The sequence below is a fragment of the Sus scrofa genome, chromosome X, assembly GCF_000003025.6.
Source record: "Sus scrofa isolate TJ Tabasco breed Duroc chromosome X, Sscrofa11.1, whole genome shotgun sequence".
NCBI lineage: Eukaryota > Metazoa > Chordata > Mammalia > Artiodactyla > Suidae > Sus > Sus scrofa.
The window spans coordinates 124982015-124997098 of NC_010461.5; the positions used below are offsets into that span (position 1 = coordinate 124982015).

At 69.3% G+C, this 15084-nt stretch overlaps 1 protein-coding gene across 1 annotated transcript; it reads left to right on the forward strand.

Moving 5' to 3' along the window:
- Positions 293–15084, forward strand: PLXNA3 (plexin A3). The gene is given in 34 exon segments (XM_021080740.1): positions 293–400; positions 2157–2780; positions 3075–3614; positions 3862–4044; positions 4802–4930; positions 4998–5098; positions 5415–5538; positions 5622–5778; positions 5859–5958; positions 6072–6186; positions 6351–6551; positions 6692–6788; positions 6879–7001; positions 7004–7068; positions 7157–7302; positions 7394–7514; positions 7601–7737; positions 7833–8003; positions 8782–8875; positions 8952–9191; positions 9277–9420; positions 9499–9733; positions 9831–9973; positions 10053–10309; positions 10413–10479; positions 10586–10732; positions 10814–10973; positions 11087–11190; positions 11317–11413; positions 11622–11812; positions 11910–12079; positions 12554–12766; positions 12954–13104; positions 14168–15084. Coding segments are annotated over 33 exon segments (5616 nt in total). The 5' UTR covers positions 293–400; positions 2157–2183; the 3' UTR covers positions 14264–15084.

Genomic DNA, 15084 nt, shown 5'->3' on the forward strand with positions numbered 1-15084 from the left:
CGGGGCTGCCCGAGCCGCCGGCCGCGACGAGGGGGAGAGACGCGCGCCGCGGCCGCGGCCCCGGCGCGAGGGGCGTCGGCTCGCGGGCGGGGACCCAGCGGCTCTCGGGGCCTGGCCTGCGCCCTGGGCCTCTCCCTGGCTCCGCGGAGAGCGGCCCTCGCGCGTGAGCCCCGCCGCTCGGTCCTCCCCGGGCGCCCCCGCCCGGCGCGGTGGTACGGTCCGGGTTTAAAAGGCCCCGGCGGCGGCGGCGGGCCGGCCCAGTGTGTGGGCGGCGGCGGCAGCGGCGCTGGCGCGCGGGCTGCGGGGTGCGGCGGCGGCGGCGGCGGCGGCGGGGCGCGCGAACGGGGCCGGTGTGGGGCTGGAGGGCGGCCCCCCGGAGCCAGCGGCGGCGAAGGGACAGGTAGGTGGCCGCCATCCCCTGCCTCCCGTGGGGGTCCCGCCTGCTCGGCGGCCCGGGGCTCCCGCAGCCCGGGGGTTCGGCTCAGCCCCGAAGGGGTCAGGGCCCGCCCGGGCCCCCTGCCTTCTCCGGGGCCAGCCCTGTGGGGGACCGACCCTTTGTGGCGGAGGAGCGGCCGCTGCAAGGGCTGATGCCGCGCCGCCCTCCATGGGGGTCCCTGTGGGTCCGCCGAGGGGGGCGTCCCTGGTGGGGGCAGGGCGAGCCGGGCCAGGAGCACAGCGCGGGGCACTGGGGAGTGGGCGCTGGAGCCGGGTCTCTGCGAGGGTCTGTCCCCTCCTAGGGCTCTGCTGGCCGGGCTGTAGCAGAGAGGTGGGGGAGCCGGTGATGCCCCAGGCTCTCACTTACAGGCTAAGGTTTGGGGTGGGCGCTTGGGCTGCCAGTCCTGCCTCTCCAGGTCTCCCAGGCCACCTGCCCAGGCCCATTCTTCCGCTTGTATTCCTGTGCCGCCGAGTGGAGGAGGTGAGGAGGGGATGAGGCCTCCTTCTCTTTCTTTCTTCTCCGGCTGTTGCATGGAGGGTCCAGGATTCGGACCTGACAAAAGAGCCCCAGAGAGATGATCAGTCTGAGCTGAAACTCGGCAGTTCCAGGCTGTGTCTGCTCCTTGTTCCAGCAAATGCATTTCCCCGCTTTCTTCTGTGCCTCCTTGGTTTGGGTCTCTGCACCCCCCCCACCCCGCCCCGGCCGGGTACCTTGTGTCTCCCTGGGGGCTTGGGCACTGAGAGCGGAGCCCTGAGCCCTGCCCTGTCCGCTGCCACGACACTGCTCTACTGGCTTGGTTGCCTGGAGCTGGTCGAGGGCTGGGTGTGGCCTAGGGGTGAAGACCCAGCCAAGCGCAGTACTGCTTCTGTGCGCCCCCAGCCCATCTCCCCAAGGTCTCAGCTGTATTGCGACCGTGGCCTCCTTTCCGTAGGGCTCCTCGGGCCCCCCTGCGTCTCCCTTTCCCCAGCGAACCTCTGGGTTTGGAGGAAGAGCTGCGCGGGGCTGCCTGGGCATCTGTCTGGCTGCGCCTGAGCAGAGCCTGACTTATGTCTGTCTCTGTGCGTGGCTGTGGGGGCAGGCGCGACTCGGCTTTGTGTTGCAGCCGGTATAGGCTACACAGCAGGCTCCTGGACAGCTAGCAGAGGGAGGCCTTGGGCAGGGAGGCAGCTGCGGCCAGGAACCTGGATGTGGCGTCCTGCGACTGGTCTCAGGCTTCGAAGCCTTGGGCCTCTGTCCCGGGTAGTGTCCTGACACCCGCTGCCAATTTGCGATTGTTTTCTCCCTGCCTGTCCCTGTCCCCCAGCTGGGGTGTGGGGCGTGTCTGTGGCCTGGGCTGGCCACCCTCAGCTCGGGGGTCTGGTGTTTGGGTTCTCCTTCTGGGAGGGCCGCCCAGCCTGCCTTTCCCAGCAGCTGGCTCTGCTGCCCCCTTGGGTGTGGCCCAGCTGCGGCGAGGCCTCAGGGCCCCTTTCCAGCAGCGGGTGGGGAGTGATTGATGCCCCCGAGCCTGCCTGCGCTCGCCGCTCACTCCTGCGCCCGGTGGAGGCCCCTCCTCTCTGCCAGCCATGGTCACCATCTGGGGCTCTGGCGTGCTGGTGGGTGGGTAGCCTGCCCCCTCTGTGGCCTGGCTCCTGGCCTGCTGGGGGCCCCAGGCCAGGCAGGGCAGCCGGGCTGGGCAGCCCGGGCTGGCGCCCTCCGACCCGTGGTGGCCGTCTCTCCTCAGGCCCGTCCCCTGGGGCAGCCGCTGGCCATGCCCACCCTCTGCCTCCTCGTGCTGTTCCTCCTCGTCGTGGGGCGGGCCCTGGGTGCCAGCAGGCCCTTCCCTGCCTTCTCGGTGACGGACACCTCACTCACCCACCTGGCGGTGCACCGGGTGACCGGGGAGGTCTTTGTGGGCGCGGTGAACCGCATCTTCAAGCTGGCCCCCAACCTGACCGAGCTGCGGGTCCATGTCACGGGGCCCGTCGAGGACAATGCTCGCTGCTACCCGCCCCCCAGCATGCGCGCGTGCGCCCACCGCTTGTCACCTGTGGACAACGTGAACAAGCTGCTACTCATAGACTACGCGGCCCGCCGCCTGGTGGCCTGCGGCAGTGTCTGGCAGGGCATCTGCCAGTTTCTGCGCCTGGATGACCTCTTCAAGCTGGGCGAGCCGCACCACCGCAAGGAGCACTACCTGTCGGGGGCCCAGGAGCCTGACTCCATGGCTGGCGTCATCGTGGAGCAGGGCCAGGGCCCCAGCAAGCTGTTCGTGGGCACCGCTGTGGATGGCAAGTCCGAGTACTTCCCCACCCTGAGCTCCCGGAAGCTCATTGGCGACGAAGACAGTAGCGACATGTTCAGTCTGGTGGGTGAGCCTGCCGGCCTGCGCACCCTCTCGTCCCCCTGAAGAGCCAGCTGGCGTTCCCTCCTGCCCTGGCCCTGCCGTCTGGAGGCGCCCTGGTCCCGAGGGGACAAGCCGCAGAGGGCAGGCCGGGTCGCGGGCTGGGGCCGCTCCTTCCGGCCTGGGCTCCCGTGACTGTCCGGGCGGCTGGCGTGGGCTGCGGGGCAGTGGCGCGGGAGCCCGGGGGCGGTGGCGGGGGCGGGGCCTGGGGCCCGGGGGCCGCCAGGCCGACGCGCCCCCTCCGGCCCCGCCGCCCAGGTCTACCAGGACGAGTTCGTCTCCTCCCAGATCAAGATCCCCTCTGACACGCTGTCCCTGCACCCGGCCTTCGACATCTACTACGTCTACGGCTTCGCCAGCGCCTCCTTCGTGTACTTCCTGACGCTGCAGCTGGACACGCAGCAGACGCTGCTGGACACGGCGGGCGAGAAGTTCTTCACGTCCAAGATCGTGCGCATGTGCTCGGGGGACTCGGAGTTCTACTCGTATGTGGAGTTCCCCATCGGCTGCTCCTGGCGCGGCGTCGAGTACCGCCTGGTGCAGAGTGCCCACCTGGCCAAGCCGGGCCTGCTGCTGGCCCAGGCCCTGGGCGTGCCGGCCGACGAGGACGTGCTCTTCACCGTCTTCTCCCAGGGCCAGAAGAACCGGGCCAGCCCGCCGCGCCAGACCGTCCTCTGCCTCTTCACGCTCAGCAACATCAACGCCCACATCCGGCGCCGCATCCAGTCCTGCTACCGCGGCGAGGGCACGCTGGCCCTGCCCTGGCTGCTCAACAAGGAGCTGCCCTGCATCAACACCGTGAGTCCTCCTCGGTCCCGGGGGACACCCGTCTCTCTCCCGCTCGGCCCCCCCGCCGCTTGCTCCATCTCGTGGGGGTCCCGCTCGTCCTGCTGCCTTCTCCCCGCTCCTTCCCCCATCTCTCCTCTCAGCCCCCGAGGCCCCGGGGGGCCCCAGCGCAAACGCTTCGGACCCTGCTCCCTTCCTGGCCTCTGTCCAGCGGGTGTCCCCAAGCTCTGACCCCCGCGTACCTCTCCTGTTTCACCAGCCCATGCAGATCAATGGAAACTTCTGCGGGCTGGTGTTGAACCAGCCGCTGGGCGGCCTGCACGTGATCGAGGGGCTGCCCCTGCTGGCCGACAGCACGGACGGCATGGCCAGCGTGGCCGCCTACGCCTACCGGCAGCACTCCGTGGTCTTCGTCGGCACCCGCAGCGGCAGCCTGAAGAAGGTGGGCCCGGAACACCAGGGCAGAGGCCCCCGAGAGGCGGGACAAAGGGTGGCCTTTGAAGACGGGGAGTTCCCGCTGTGGCACTGGGGGTTAGTGACCCCGCTCGTCTGGCTCTGCGGCGGGGCCAGACCTGGCCCGCCTCAGGGCCTCCCCGCCGGGAGAGCAGGAGCCCTCGTTGCTGAGCGCTCAGCTGAATGAGCGAGGGACCCGATGTGGGCCTCACCCCCTGTGCCCTCATGTGCCCTCGTGGGCACCGGGGCTGCAGTGCTGGCTGGGCCGCAGCTGCCCCCATTCAGGACTGGGAGCGCCGGTGTGTCCTGGAGGGGAAGGAGTTGCGGCAGCTGCCACATCCTCCCCGGGTGGCGGGGGAGGTTTGGGAAGGGAGCCGCTGGTCGCTTTTCCCTCTTATCCCAGCTTTGTTGACGTGTCAGGCCGCGTCACACACTCCGCAGTCCAAACGCACCTTTCGGTGGTCTCAGTTAGTTTGCAGGGTTACGCAAGCACACCCGCTGTCTCGTCCTGGGACGTTGCCATCACCCGAAACCCCCGGCCCCTTTCGCCATCGCCCCTTTCCGCCATGCCCAGCCCTGGGCAACGCTCGGCTCTGTCTCCCTCTCCTGGGAGCCCTTCCCAGCTGGCTGTGGCGCCCGCCTGAGCCCTCCGTCCCTGGTCTGCAGCATGGGGGGGGCAGGGCGAGTCCCTGGCTGGAGGAGAGGTTGCCCGGGCAGTGGCATCAGGTGCCCGTCTCGTGGCCCAGGTGCGGGTGGATGGCTCCCAGGAGGCCCGCCTTTACGAGACGGTGCCCGTGCTGGATGGCAGCCCCATACTCCGAGACCTGCTCTTCAGCCCTGACCACCGGCACATCTACCTCCTTGGCGAGAAGCAGGTAGGCCCGAGGCGGCGGGCGGCGGGCGGCGGGCGGGGGGGTGGGGTGCTGACGCCACTGTCCCCAGGTGAGCCAGCTCCCGGTGGAGACCTGTGAGCAGTACCCGAGCTGCGAGGCCTGCCTGGGCTCGGGGGACCCGCACTGCGGCTGGTGCGTGTTGCAGCACAGGTGAGGGCGGCCGTGCGGGGCGGGTGGGCGGGCGCGGGCCTGGGAGGAGCGCCCCTGCCTCGTCGTCACCCACATGCCCGCTCCTCCCGGCTGTGCCCTTGTGGCCTCCACACCTTCTCCTCTCTCCAGCTAATGAGCGGAACCTCTACCCCGAGTGACGTCCCTAGGCCCCCAGGGCATGAGGCGGAGGCACGCGGTTGCCTGGCACTGGGGGCTGGGCCACCTGTCCCCTTTGTCCCTCTCAGGCCCCCACTGCTCTCCTGCTCGGGGGCTTCCTGGAGCAGCTGTGGGATGGGCCTGGCCTGACCCCACGCAGATGCTGCCGCCAGGGGGCCTGTCCGGGGGCCTCAGCCCCACACGGCTTCGCAGAGGTGCTGAGCAGGTGCGTCCAGGTGCGGATCCGGCCCAGCAACGTGTCGGTGACCTCGCCCGGGGTGCAGGTGAGTGGCGAGGTGGGGGTGCAGCCTGCACACCTGCACGTCGGGGATCGGGGGCCCCCGCTGTGAGTCCTCTGCTCCCCCAGCTGACAGTGGCCATGCACAACGTGCCAGACCTCAGCGCAGGTGTGAGCTGTGCCTTCGAGGAGGTGGCGGAGAGCGAGGCGGTCCTGCTGCCTTCTGGGGAGTTGCGCTGCCCCTCGCCTTCCGTCCAGGAGCTCCGGGCTCTCACCCGGGGGCACGGTCAGTGGGCCGGGGCTGCCCAGGGGTCGGGGGGCATTCTCTGTCCCCGACTCACCTGTGGCACCCCTGGGCTACTGCAGGAGCCACCCGCACAGTGCGGCTGCAGCTGCTCTCCAAGGAGACCGGCGTGGGGTTCGCGGGGGCTGACCTTGTCTTCTACAACTGCAGCGTCCTCCAGTCGTGAGTGCCGGCCTTCTCGACCCCGCGTCCCCGTGGCCCGTGTGTCCGGTCGGAGGGACGGGGAGGGGCGCAGCCGGGCCTGCTCTGTGACTTCGGCGGCCTCTTCCCTGCAGGTGCAGGTCCTGCGTCGGCAGCCCTTACCCCTGCCACTGGTGTAAGTACCGCCACGTGTGTACCAGCCACCCCCACGAGTGCTCTTTCCAGGAGGGCAGGGTGCACAGCCCCGAGGTGAGGCAGGCGCCACACGCGAGGGGGCTGGGCTCCGCGCGGGCTGGCCCCTGGCTTTTCTGCCTTTGGTCTTGTTTTCTGGGAGCCGCCTCAACCCGGGCCGCGCCCGGCCGCACCCGGGCAGCGGCCGTGTGCGCGTGCGGTGACGGCCACTTTCCCCTCAGGGCTGCCCCGAGATCCTGCCCAGCGGGGACCTCCTGATCCCGGTAGGCGTCATGCAGCCGCTCACCCTGCGGGCCAAGAACCTGCCGCAGCCCCAGTCGGGCCAGAAGAACTACGAGTGCGTGGTCCGGGTGCGGGGGCGGCAGCAGCGGGTGCCTGCCATCCGCTTCAACAGTAGCAGCGTGCAGTGCCAGAACGCCTCGGTGAGCCCCCTCTCCCGAACTGGTCTGGAAGCCTCCAGTGACTGGGGCAGGGGGGGGGGGCTGCTGAGTCTCCCGCTGGGGCTTCCTGAGCCGGGGGGCCTGCGCGGCTTCGCTGGGGTCACCCGGGCCCCTGTCCCCAGTACTCGTATGAAGGCGATGAGCATGGCGACACTGAGCTCGACTTCTCCGTGGTCTGGGACGGAGGCTTCCCCATCGACCAGCCTGCCACCTTCCGAGGTGAGGGCGGGCCGAGGCGAGGAGCTCGCTTCCGGGGGCAGAGGAGGCACGAGCCGGGGCCAGGTCCAGCGGTGCCCTCTGTGCCCACAGCCCTCCTGTACAAGTGCTGGGCGCAGCGGCCCAGCTGTGGCCTCTGCCTCAAGGCCGACCCCCGCTTCAACTGTGGCTGGTGCGTCTCGGAGCACAGGTGCCAGCTGCGGGCCCACTGCCCGGCCCCAAGACCAACTGGATGCACCCAAGCCAGAAGGGTGCTCGCTGCAGCCACCCCCGCATCGCCCAGGTGGGTCTCCCTGCCAGGCAGCCGCCCCGCTGCCCACGGGGCGCTCTCCGTCTCGGCTCACCTCCTTTCCTCCCACCCTGCCTCGCAGATCCACCCGCTCAGGGGGCCCAAGGAGGGAGGCACCCGGGTCACCATCGTCGGCGAGAACCTGGGCCTCAGCTCCCGAGAGGTGGGCGTGCGGGTGGCCGGTGTGCGCTGCAACCCCATCCCCGCCGAGTATGTCAGCGCCGAGAGGTGAGTGCGGCCGCGCGCGCGCGCGCACGTGCGCGCGCGCTCCGGGCCCCCTGCCGTGGCCGGACCTGACCCTGACCCCTCGGCCGCCTAGGATCGTGTGCGAGATGGAGGAGTCGCTGGTGCCCAGCCCGCTGCCGGGCCCCGCGGAGCTGTGCGTCGGCGACTGCTCGGCCGACTTCCGCACGCAGTCGGAGCAGCTCTACAGCTTCGTGGTGAGTGTGCTGCCCGCGCGCCCCGGGGGTGTGGCCGACCCTGCGCGGCTGCCACCCCCGCCCCACTCAGGCCACTTCTCCCGCAGACGCCGACATTCGACGGCGTGAGTCCCCACCGGGGCCCGGCCTCCGGGGGCACGCGGCTCACCCTCTCCGGAAGTTCTCTGGATGCCGGCAGCAGGGTCACGGTGACCGTGAGAGATGGCGAGTGCCACTTTGTGCGGTGAGCCGGGGCCGCCCCGCCTCGGGCTGAGGGTCAGGTGGGGGCTGCGGGCGGCCACCAGGTGCCAGCCCTGGGCCGCCTGCTTGCTTCCACAGGAGGGACGCGGAAGCCATCGTGTGCATCTCGCCTGTCTCCACCCTGGGCCCCAGCCAGGCCCCCGTCACCCTGGCCATCGACCGCGCCAACCTCTCCAGTCCTGGCGTCTTCTACACCTACACCCAGGACCCCACTGTCACTCGCCTGGAGCCCACCTGGAGCATCATCAAGTAAGACCCTGCCAGAGGCCCCACCAGGGCGCAGCGGAAACGAACCTGACTAGCATCCATGAGGAAGCGGGTTCGAGCCCTGGCCTCACTCAGTGGGTTAAGGATCCGGCGTTGCCGTGAGCTGGGGTGTAGGTCGTAGACGTGGCTCGGATCCCGTGTGGCTGTGGCTGTGGCTGGGGTGTAGGCCGGCGGCTACAGCTCTGATTCAGCCCCTAGTCTGGAAACTGCCATATGTCGTGCTTGTGGCCCTTAAAAAAAAAAAAAAAAAAAGAAAAAAAGGAGGCATTCCCGTCGTGGCGCAGTGGTTAACGAATCCGACTAGGAACCGTGAGGTTGCGGGTTCGGTCCCTGCCTTTGCTCAGTGGGTTAGGGATCTGGCGTTGCCGTGAGCTGGGGTGTAGGTTGCAGACGCGGCTTGGATCCCGCATTGCTGTGGCTCTGGTGTAGGCCGGTGGCTATAGCTCCGATTGGACCCCTAGCCTGGGAACCTCCATATGCTGCGGGAGCGGCCCAAAGAAATAGCAAAAAGACAAAAAAAAAAAAAAAAAAGATAAAAGATGAAAAAAATAAGACTCTACAGAGAATAGAGCCTGGTCAGCAGAGATGGGGCTGGGGACTGAGGCTGTGGGCATCGAGTTACAGCTCCTCTGAGCCACACAGCCCTTGGCCCCCACTGGGTGACCCAGGGTTGTGGAGGCCCTGGGCAGCCTCGATAACTCTCCAGGGCCAGGCTTGGGCAGCTGGGGACAAAGCCTGAGGCCCCTCCCCCTGTCCCTAGTGGAAGCACTGCCATCACCGTCAGTGGGACCCACCTGCTGACAGTCCAGGAGCCCCGGGTGCGGGCCAAGTACCGAGGCATTGAGACCACCAACGTGAGTGCCCGCTGACCCCATCCTGCCCCCCTGCCCGTGGCCTCGTGTGCCCGGCCACCCACCTTTGTCCCCACAGACGTGCCAGGTGATCAACGACACCGCCATGCTGTGCAAGGCCCCCGGCATCTTCCTGGGGCGGCCCCAGCTGCAGGCCCAGGGGGAGCACCCCGATGAGTTTGGCTTCCTGCTGGACCACGTGCAGACGGCCCGCTCCCTCAACCGGTCCTCCTTCACCTACTACCCCGACCCCAGCTTCGAGCCCCTCGGGCCCTCTGGTGTCCTGGACGTGAAGCCCGGCTCCCACGTGGTGCTCAAGGTGCCGGCGGGGCGGGGCTCGAGGGCCTGGGCGGGGGCGGTGCAGGGAGGCGGGAAGCCTGGCTGACCTCACACTCTGCCTGCAGGGCAAGAACCTGATCCCCGCGGCGGCCGGCAGCTCCCGCCTCAACTACACAGTGTTGATTGGGGGCCAGCCGTGCGCGCTCACCGTCTCGGACACGCAGCTCCTGTGCGACTCCCCCAGCCAGACAGGCCGGCAGCCTGTCATGGTGGGTAGCGGGCAGGGAGGCCACCCACGGAGCCTGGGGTGGGCGCAGGGCCGGCTTACAGCGCCCCTGTGCCCGCAGGTGCTGGTGGGCGGCCTGGAGTTCTGGCTGGGCACCCTGCACATCACGGCCGAGCGGGCGCTGACCCTGCCGGCCATGGTGGGGCTGGCGGCGGGGGGCGGGCTGCTGCTGCTGGCCATCACCGCCGTGCTGGTCGCCTACAAACGCAAGACTCGGGACGCGGACCGCACGCTCAAGCGGCTCCAGCTGCAGATGGACAACTTGGAGTCCCGGGTGGCCCTGGAGTGCAAGGAAGGTGCCTGGGCAGGGGCGGGGCGCAGGGTGGGCAGAGGGGCCTCCCTCCTTCTGCTCTGCTCACTCTACCCCGGCCCGGGCCCCCCCCCCCCCCCCAGCCTTTGCTGAGCTGCAGACAGACATCAACGAGCTGACCAACCACATGGACGGGGTGCAGATCCCGTTCCTGGACTACCGGACCTACGCCGTGCGGGTGCTTTTCCCGGGCATCGAGGCCCACCCGGTGCTCAAGGAGCTGGACGTGAGTGCCCCCCGATCGCCAGCCCGCACCCTGTCACGCCCAGGGCCGCCGCCACCCTCTGAGACACCCTGTCCCCCAGACCCCCCCCAACGTCGAGAAGGCCCTGCGTCTCTTCGGGCAGCTGCTGCACAGCCGCGCCTTCGTCCTGACCTTCATCCACACGCTGGAGGCCCAGAGCAGCTTCTCCATGCGCGACCGCGGCACCGTGGCCTCGCTCACCATGGTGGCTCTGCAGAGCCGCCTCGATTACGCCACAGGTCTGCTCAAGCAGCTGCTGGCGGACCTCATAGAGAAGAACCTGGAGAGCAAGAACCACCCGAAGCTGCTGCTGCGCAGGTACGGGGCCCCTCGCCTGCCCGCCCCAGCCGGGCGCCCCCCACCCCGCCCCCCCCGCGGGCCAGGCCCCGGCTGGCCCGGCCGAGCACGCCTTTCCCCCTAGGACCGAGTCGGTGGCCGAGAAGATGCTGACCAACTGGTTCACCTTCCTGCTGTATAAGTTCCTGAAGGTGCGCTCGGAGGGCGGGTGCAGGGGGGGGGTGGTGGTGACGTGGGCCAGCAGCCGGCTGGCAGGCCGGTGGCAAGCCGTGTGCGCGCCCGCCCACCCGCCCGCAGGAGTGCGCGGGGGAGCCGCTCTTCCTGCTCTACTGCGCCATCAAGCAGCAGATGGAGAAGGGCCCCATCGACGCCATCACGGGCGAGGCGCGCTACTCCCTGAGCGAGGACAAGCTCATCCGGCAGCAGATCGACTACAAGATGCTGGTGAGCGGGGGGGCCGGGTGGGCAGGGCTTCGGGCACGAGGGGCGGCCTCACAGGACCCACCCTGTGCCCCCCCGCCTCAGACCCTGCACTGTGTGTGCCCGGAGAGCGAGGGCAGCGCCCACGTCCCGGTGAAGGTTCTCAATTGCGACAGCATCACCCAGGCCAAAGACAAGCTGCTGGACGCCGTGTACAAGGGGATCCCCTACTCGCAGCGCCCCAAAGCTGAGGACATGGACCTAGGTGAGGCCCGGCCCCCTCCTCCTGGCCCCCGTGGCCACGTGGCCTGAGCTCTGTGCCCAGAGGGCAGCGGCAGGGGACCTGAGTGGGACCTTGGCGCTGTCTGTGGCCCGCAGAGTGGCGCCAGGGCCGCATGGCCCGCATCATTCTCCAGGACGAGGATGTCACCACCAAGATCGAGTGCGACTGGAAGAGGGTCAACTCGCTGGCCCACTACCAGGTGAGGCGCCGGATGGGGGTCCACTCGGGGCCTTGGGAGCTGCCCTGCATGTGGGCAAATGGTGGCTCCGGCCCCTTGGCTTCTCGGCCGCCTGCATGGCCCCCTCTCTGTGTCCGGGGTCCCCAGGTGACAGATGGTTCCTTGGTGGCACTGGTGCCCAAGCAAGTGTCAGCCTATAACCTAGCCAACTCCTTCACCTTCACCCGCTCCCTCAGCCGCTACGGTAGGTGTCCTGTGCGGTGGTCTCTGCGGGAGTCCACACTGGGGGGGACCCCTGCCTGCGCAGCCCGCTTGGGCCCCGGCGGCCTCCCCGGGCCCTGTCTCCAGAGGTCCCGGTCCCCTCGGGCCCAGACGTGCGGGGCTCCCGCGGCGGAGGGGGACGGCTGGCCTGGCCCCACTGGCCTAAGGGGCACAGCCGTGCTCTGCCCCAGAGAGCTTGCTCCGCACGGCCAGCAGCCCCGACAGCCTCCGCTCGCGGGCGCCCATGATCACGCCCGACCAGGAAACGGGCACCAAGCTGTGGCACCTGGTGAAAAACCACGACCACGCCGACCACCGTGAGGGCGACCGTGGCAGCAAGATGGTCTCGGAGATCTACCTGACGCGGCTGCTGGCCACCAAGGTGCGGCCGCTGGATTGTTCCTGGCCCTGTGCGCCCTGCCCTGGGGACCTCCCGCGCGGGCTCGCGCTCAGCCCACACCCTTGCCGCACCCTGGCAGGGCACGCTGCAGAAGTTCGTGGACGATCTCTTTGAGACCGTGTTTAGCACGGCCCACCGGGGCTCGGCCCTGCCTCTGGCCATCAAGTACATGTTCGACTTCCTGGACGAGCAGGCTGACCAGCGGCAGATCAGCGACCCTGACGTGCGCCACACCTGGAAGAGCAACTGGTACTGCCCTGCGCCAGCCGCTGCTGGCGCCCGCGGGTGGTGGGAAGAGCAGGCTTTCCCAGGACACAGGGACCACGGTCGGGACCACGGTAGGGGCTGGCGTGGTCCCTGCAGCAGGACGGGATGGCAGCCTGGCTTCCATGGTGCCACGGAGCACTGCGAGCAAGTGGCGCGATTCCGGAGTCGGGCTCCGCCAGGGTCTGGGCGGGTGGGACGTTGGTGGCGGGACCGCGATGCTCACCTGGTGGTACTGGGACAGGGCAGAGGTGCCGGAAGCCCCATCCGGCCGGGAGCTGCGCGGCGGGGCGGGGGGCGTCGAGACACATGAGACCAGAAGGGCGCGCTGCACGTCCAGCAGCAAGTGCGTGAACTGGCTGCTGACTCCCAGGGTCACTCTGGCGCCCGTGGGCCGGATGTGGCCAGAGGGGAGCCGTGCGGGTGAGCACCGCGGGCGTCTGTCCCCCCCCTGCCCAGCCTGCCCCTGCGCTTCTGGGTGAACGTGATCAAGAACCCGCAGTTCGTGTTCGACATCCACAAGAGCAGCATCACGGACGCCTGCCTGTCGGTGGTGGCCCAGACCTTCATGGACTCGTGCTCCACGTCCGAGCACCGGCTGGGCAAGGACTCGCCGTCCAACAAGCTGCTCTACGCCAAGGACATCCCCAACTACAAGAGCTGGGTGGAGAGGTGGGCCGCGCAGTGTGCAGGGGGGCGGGAGCGGCAGGGGGGGCGGGAGCGGCAGGGCCGGGAAGCCCAGGGGACACTGCTGCTTAGCCGGCCTCGGGAAAACAGCCTGGAGGCTGGCCTGGCCACCGGGGCGGGGGCTTTGTCTATCGTGGCACCTGCTTGCGTGACCCGCTCGGAGTCCCAACAGGTACTACCGGGACATAGCGAAAATGGCATCCATCAGCGACCAGGACATGGACGCATACCTGGTGGAGCAGTCCCGACTCCACGCCAGTGACTTCAACGTCCTGAGCGCACTCAGCGAGCTCTACTTCTATGTCGCCAAGTACCGCCAGGAGGTGCGTGCCCCCCCGCTCCCCCCGCGTCCCCAATGGCTTGGCTCGGAGGGCGCAGCCAGTGGCGAAGGCAGGGGGCTCGGATTGCTCACTCTTCTTCCCGTGACCAGGCCTTCGAGCCAGCACAGGTGACAGACGCGCTCTCTGCATGCTGGGATTTGAGGACCCAGGAGAGCGGCCACGGGCCGGAGTACCAGATTCTGGTCGGGCAAAAGTTAAGGGCCAGGGAGTTCCCTTGTGGGTCAGTGGATTACAGATCCACTGTTGTCCCTGCTGTGGTACGGATTCGATCCCAGGCCCGGGAATGTCGGCAGGCCCCGACCATGCCAGACAAAAAAGGAAGAAGAAAAGGTTTTAAACGGGCCAGGAGCACGGGGAGGGGTGAGCTCAGAAGGACGGGCTGGGGCCGGGAGGTGGGCGGGCTCAGCAGCCTTGCTGGTTCGTGAGCGGTGTCAGTAGGCAGGGGGACAGAGCTGGATCTGAGGACTGCGTTCTGGGCTGGACATGAGAACCCGTGAGGCCTGAGGCTGGGCGAGGGCACCAGCGTGGCCCGTGGGCAGCTGGACAGGGAGCCAGGGTGCAGGCTCTGAGCCCGGGACACGCAGGTGGCAGAGAAGAGGCGGGGAGGGTTGGGAGGGACACGCGGAGCGGCGGGGCCGTGGCGGAGCCCCGGTGAGGACCCCCCACCCCTGGCGGCAGGGAGGAGGCGGCGATGGGCTCCAGCCGGCGCGGCCCCCGGTCAGGGAGGCGAGGCCCCGGAAGGCTCGCTCGCTGGGGTCTGGCGGGGGTGGGGGTGGGTCCGGAGGGGCTGGGAAAGGGGACACCGCATGTGTCCAGAGGCGCCCTGGGAGGGGCTGCACGCCGGCTGTGGACAGGAGGAGGAGGAGGACGTCCTGGCCCTGGAGGAGGCTGCGGGTCACGGAGCAGCTGGACGTGCATTCGGAGGGGGACGCCTGGCTGGGGGGCTGCGCGGAGGCTGGGCACAGCGCCCGCGGGCGGGGGCTTGGCAGGGGCAGCCGGTGTCCTCGTCCTCGAGAGCCCAGCTCGGGGCCTCCCCCCGCCCCAGGTTCTCAGCGCTCTGGACCGGGACGCCTCTTGTCGGAAGCATAAGTTGCGCCAGAAGCTGGAACAGATCATCGGCCTCGTGTCGAGCAACAGCTAAGGGTGGCAGAACCGGTGAGGAGGGGGCTTCTCAGTCCTGAGCCGTCCCCCTGTCCCGGGGGGCGTCTCACGCCTGGGTCTCGGGCTTGGCCCTGGATGCCCTGGATCGGGTGGCACGGGAGAGGTCACGGCCGAGATGCCCCCGGCACACCTGGGCCCCCGTCGTTAGTGCCTTGCTCTGGGCCCTGCTGGGGAGGGGGTGACAGGACCCAGCCCCCGCCCAGGCAGCAGCAATACTCCCCTCCCACCCTCGTGCCAGGTCTCGTGGCATGGCCCCTGCCCTCCTTGCTATTTATGCCCGCGCCCCTATTTATTTATCGCCCCTGGCGGTCCCCGTCTGTAAATACGCGCCCGCACCACATGTCGCCGGCCTCGCTCACCTTCTCTCCTGGTGTCCTCCTGGCTCCCTGGTGACCTGGTCGGCCTCGGCCAGGCCCGGGCTGCTCACCTTTGCCGCTGCCAGCCCGCTCTTCCCAGGCAGTGCTGGGGTCTGGGGACACGGCCGGAGCGGCCCGCGGACTGTGGCCGTGCCCGGCGCCCCACCGCCGCCCCGCAGCCCCCCCCCCCACCCCCGGGCGGAAGCCTCTGCCACTCGGGGCACCCGGCGAGCCCGACCCGGGCCCCTGGCCCTCCGCCCCTCCGCCCCCTGCCCGGCGCCCGCCCGGGGCCCGGGCGGCAGTGCCTTACTCCCTCCTTCCGCCTCCTTGGAGCGGCCCGGCCCCGTCTCGCCGCCCTGGAAACCCAGTTTGCTTCGGGTCGTCGTTTGCATGAGGTTTTCTTTGCCGTGTGGGGTTTTCTCCTTATTAAATGTCGGGAAATGGA